The sequence below is a fragment of the Lottia gigantea genome, assembly GCF_000327385.1.
Source record: "Lottia gigantea unplaced genomic scaffold LOTGIsca_821, whole genome shotgun sequence".
Classification (NCBI taxonomy): Eukaryota; Metazoa; Mollusca; class Gastropoda; family Lottiidae; genus Lottia; species Lottia gigantea.
The window spans coordinates 23,229-28,037 of NW_008710730.1; the positions used below are offsets into that span (position 1 = coordinate 23,229).

Here is a 4,809-nt window from a genome sequence, read left to right on the forward strand (position 1 = left end):
ACATAGTCGTTAATATAGTATCCAGGTCGGGAATACAATAGTCGTTAATATAGTATTCAGGTCGGGAATACAATAATAATTAATATAGTATCCAGGTCGGGAATATAATAATAGTTAATATAGTATCCAGGTCGGGAATACAATAGTAGTTAATATAGTCGTCGGTCGAGAATTAATATAGTATACAGGTCGGGAAGAAAATAGTAGTTAATATATTATCCAGGTCGGGAATACAATAATAGTTAATATAGTATCCAGGTCGGGAATACAATAGTAGTTAATATAGTATCCAGGTCGGGAATACAATAATAGTTAATATAGTATCCAGGCCCGGAATACAATAATAGTTAATATAGTATCCAGGTCGGGAATACAATAATAGTTAATGTAGTATCCAGGTCGGGAATATAATAATAATTAATATAGTATCCAGGTCGGGCATACAGTAATAGTTAATATAGTATCCAGGTCGGGATTACAATAATAGTTAATATAGTATCCTGGTCGGGAATACAACAATAGTTAATATAGTATCCAGGTCGGGAATACAACAATAGGTAATATGTTATTCAGATCGGGAATACAACAATAGTAAATATATTATCCCGGTCGGGAATACAATAATAGTTAATATAATATCCATGTCGGGAATACAATAATAGTTAATATAGTATCCAGGTCGGGAATACAATAATAGTTAATATATTATCCAGGTCGGGAATACAATAATAGTTAATATAGTATCCAGGTCGGGAATACAATAATAGTTAATATAGTATCCAGGTCGGGAATACAATAATAGTTAATATATTATTCAGATCGGGAATACAACAATAGTAGTTAATATATTATCCAGGTCGGGAATACAATAATAGTTGATATAGTATATAGGTCGAGAATACGATAGTAGTTAATATATTATCCAGGTCGGAGAATACATTAGTAGTTAATATATTATCCAGGTCGGGAATACAATAATAGTTAATATGGTGTATAGGTAAGGAATGCAATTGTAGTTAATATACTATATATATCGGGAATACAATAGTAGTTAATACAGTATCCAGGTTGGGAATACAATAATAGTTAATACAGTATCCAGGTTGGGAATACAATAATAGTTAATATAGTATCCAGGTCGGGAATACAATAATAGTTAATACAGTATCGAGGTTGGGAATACAATCATAATTAATATAGTATCCAGGTCGGGAATGCAATAATAATTAATATATTATCCAGGTCGGGAATACAATAATAGTTAATATAGTATCCAGGTCGGGAATACAATAATAGTTCAAACAGTATCTAGGTTGGGAATACAATAATAGTTAATATAGTATCCAGGTTGGGAATACAATAGAAGTTAATACAGTATCCAGGTCGGGAATACAATAGTAGTTAATATATTATTCAGGTTGGGAATACAATAATAGTTAATATAGTATCCAGGTCGAGAATACAATAGTAGTTAATATATTATTCAGGTTGGGAATACAATAATAGTTAATATAGTATCCAGGTCGAGAATACAATAATAGTTAATATAGTATCCAGGTCGGGAATACAATGATAGTTAATACAGTATCCACGTCGGGAATATAATAAATGTTATGTTGTCTGGCTATATTTGTAGTGTCAATACCAGATGGTATAGCTGTTGATTCCCTTAGCCGGCTGATATTCTACACTGATACTGGTAATAATGTAATTGCTAAGATGACAGTGGATGGATCTTCTCACCAAGAGATAATTAAAAGTGGGCTGGATGAACCTAGAGCAATAGTACTCGACACTAACAACAAGTATTGCTTTCCCTATAATTTATTGCACCGACATGCTGAAGGCTTCTTTATAGTGTTTAAAATAGTTCATTTTCGGGTTATTAATCTCTTGATTAAATCAAGAACTGTTCTGGAACATCAAATAGAATAGTTGATACATGGACACCGTTTCTAAAAGATAGCTTGCGATGCAAGGTAACATACGCCCACTGGCAGCTTAGTGACTAAAGTACGAATTTTCTCATATTGAAAAAATTATTTATGCTGAATAATTCCATAAAATTGTTTAAAATCAATATCAATAACCCAAATACAACAAACAATTAAATCACACAGCTCTAATCAAGGGCAAAAAAAAAAACTTTTGACACGTGTTTACAAAGTCAAGGGCAATAACTCAAAAACCGTTTATCGAAAATGCGTCAAGTTAAAACTTGTCCGAGATCTTATCAATTCCAATGATCACACCAAGTTTCATCAGAATCGGTTGAAAACTGTAGCTTCTATTGTGCTCACGAACAAATTTTGACGCGTTTTTACAAAGTCAAGGGCAATAACTCAAAAACCGTTCATCAAAAATGCATCAAGTTAGAACTTGTCCGAGATCTTATCAATTCCAATGATCACACCAAGTTTCATCAGAATCGGTTGAAGACTGTAGCGTCAATCCTGCTCACAAACTATTTTTAACAAATTTCAACACGTTTTAACAAAGTCAAGGGCAATAACTCAAAAACCGTTCATCGAAAATATGTCAAATTCGAACTTGACCGAGATCTTATCAATCTAAAGCATCACACCAAGTTTTATCAAAATCATATAAAAACTGTAGTCTCTATAGTGCTCACAAGAAATGTTGACGGACGGACCGACGGACAGGGGCGACGACAATATACGACCACATATTCATGTGGGCGTATAAAAATTCGTAGGACTAAAATTACAAGTTAAGTGATCAGAAACTTAATGACGTTATCAAATCGGTAATTTATAACGTTAACGCTCGAACGTTAATCTAAGATATTCTGAGAAACGGGGTCCAGAGCTTTTCACTACCGACAATTTGACCCGTTTTAGAGCTTTGAATTTCAATTTGGATTTGAAGCTCTAATATAACTTAGTATATTTTTAAATATTAATTGTCGGAGTATATTTAACGTCAGTTTGGTAAAATGTAAATTCTGTTTTAAAGGGAAACTGCAGAATGAATATAACGGTTCTAGAGTAATAACTTTTGATTATCATTGTGTAAATCTTTTTTTAATATCTTATGTCTTACCTAAGCTATTTGTAAAAATAGTTTATCTTGTGTAAATTTTAGAAAAATGTATTGGACTGACTGGGGACTGGCGAAGATAATGACGGCAGATTATGATGGAAATAATCAAAAATCCCTAATTACGACAGGGTTAAGGTGGCCCAATGGTTTGGCTTTAGATTTGAAAAGTAAGTATGTCTTCGATGAAAAAATTACCTGTTTATTAGAGAGGGATATCGATTTACTCAATGGGAAATTTTAGGTGCTAAATAAGTTTGACATGGTTTGCCATTTTTGGAGGTCAATTGTGCCTTGGTCTCAAACAGTTTTTACAACTTGTTGTTAAAATTTGAGCCTTCTTAGTCTTGTGTATCGTTTTTTGGTTCGGATCGTTAGTACTTTGGTTTTATTTATCATTATCTTCTAACAAAGTTATCATATGATAAAACGACAAAACTGGTTATAGCATTGATTTATATGCTATATAGCATTGGTTTATCTGTTGTTCTATATAGCAGTGGTTCATCTGTTATATAGCATTGGTTTATCTGTTGTTCTATATAGCATTGGTTCATCTGTTATATAGCATTGATTTATCTGTTGTTCTATATAGTAGTGGTTCATCTGTTATATAGCATTGGTTTATCTGTTGTTCTATATAGCAGTGGTTCATCTGTTATATAGCATTGGTTTATCTGTTGTTCTATATAGCAGTGGTTCATCTGTTATATAGCATTGGTTCATCTGTTGTTCTATATAGCAGTGGTTCATCTGTTATATAGCATTGGTTTTTCTGTTGTTCTATATAGCAGTGGTTCATCTGTTATATAGCATTGGTTTATCTGTTGTTCTATATAGTAGTGGTTCATCTGTTATATAGCATTGGTTTATCTGTTGTTCTATATAGCAGTGGTTCGTCTGTTATATAGCATTGGTTCATCTGTTATATAGCATTGGTTTATCTGTTGTTCTATATAGCATTGGTTTATCTGTTATATAACATTGGTTTATCTGTTATATAGTATTGGCGTATTTGAAATATAGTATTAGTAGTATTAGACCTTTCAATATGTTCGCAAAGGGATTCCATGGGGAAAGTGTGAAACATATTGAAAGGTCCCAAAAAACACCTAAACACCCTTCATTTCATACATTCTTACACTGAAAAACACCTTCAATCAATTCCCACTCCAAAAAGCACCTCCACACACTACATTCCATCAATTAACACCTCAAAAAGAACCTATTCACCCTACATTTCATCATTGAATTTGTTAGATTAGAATATTAAAAATACCATGATACAAAATAACTTCCTTGTTTCGCTTATTAATAATGTTAGTTTTAATCTAGAAACTTCTGTAAGAAAGATAAGTCTTGTTTTGGGAAAAAAACAGACCACAATTTCTTCGTTCAATTAACCCATTTAAAAATAGGATGAGTTTAATTCTAAAACACGAACAACACAAATTCGAAGATTATTCGGGCGACGGTATCTTTTCATCAATATTTTCTCTAGGTAAAACAATAATTCCAAAAGTAGCTAGCTTTGTTTCAAACAACAAATCACTTATTTCATCCGGGGCTAAAGCCGTCGGCTCAATCGCGGAAGCGGGAAAGAGTATAAGCGACACAGTGAAACAATCTAACGAGTTGAAAGAATTACAACTAATAAGAGATCTGCGAAACAGGAGATTAGAAGAAAGGAAAGATTTTAAAGTTATAGGATAAAAATGATAGTCGCTCACACTCCAAAAACTTATTTTG

At 32.5% G+C, this 4,809-nt stretch overlaps 1 protein-coding gene across 1 annotated transcript; it reads left to right on the forward strand.

Moving 5' to 3' along the window:
- Positions 1-1,620: 1,620 nt before the first annotated feature.
- On the forward strand, positions 1,621-3,223 carry LOTGIDRAFT_67701 (hypothetical protein; the record flags this gene model as incomplete). Its single annotated transcript, XM_009067473.1, has 2 exons — positions 1,621-1,859; positions 3,085-3,223. Coding segments are annotated over 2 exons (378 nt in total), but the record flags the coding sequence as incomplete, so codon positions are not given.
- Positions 3,224-4,809: the final 1,586 nt, after the last annotated feature.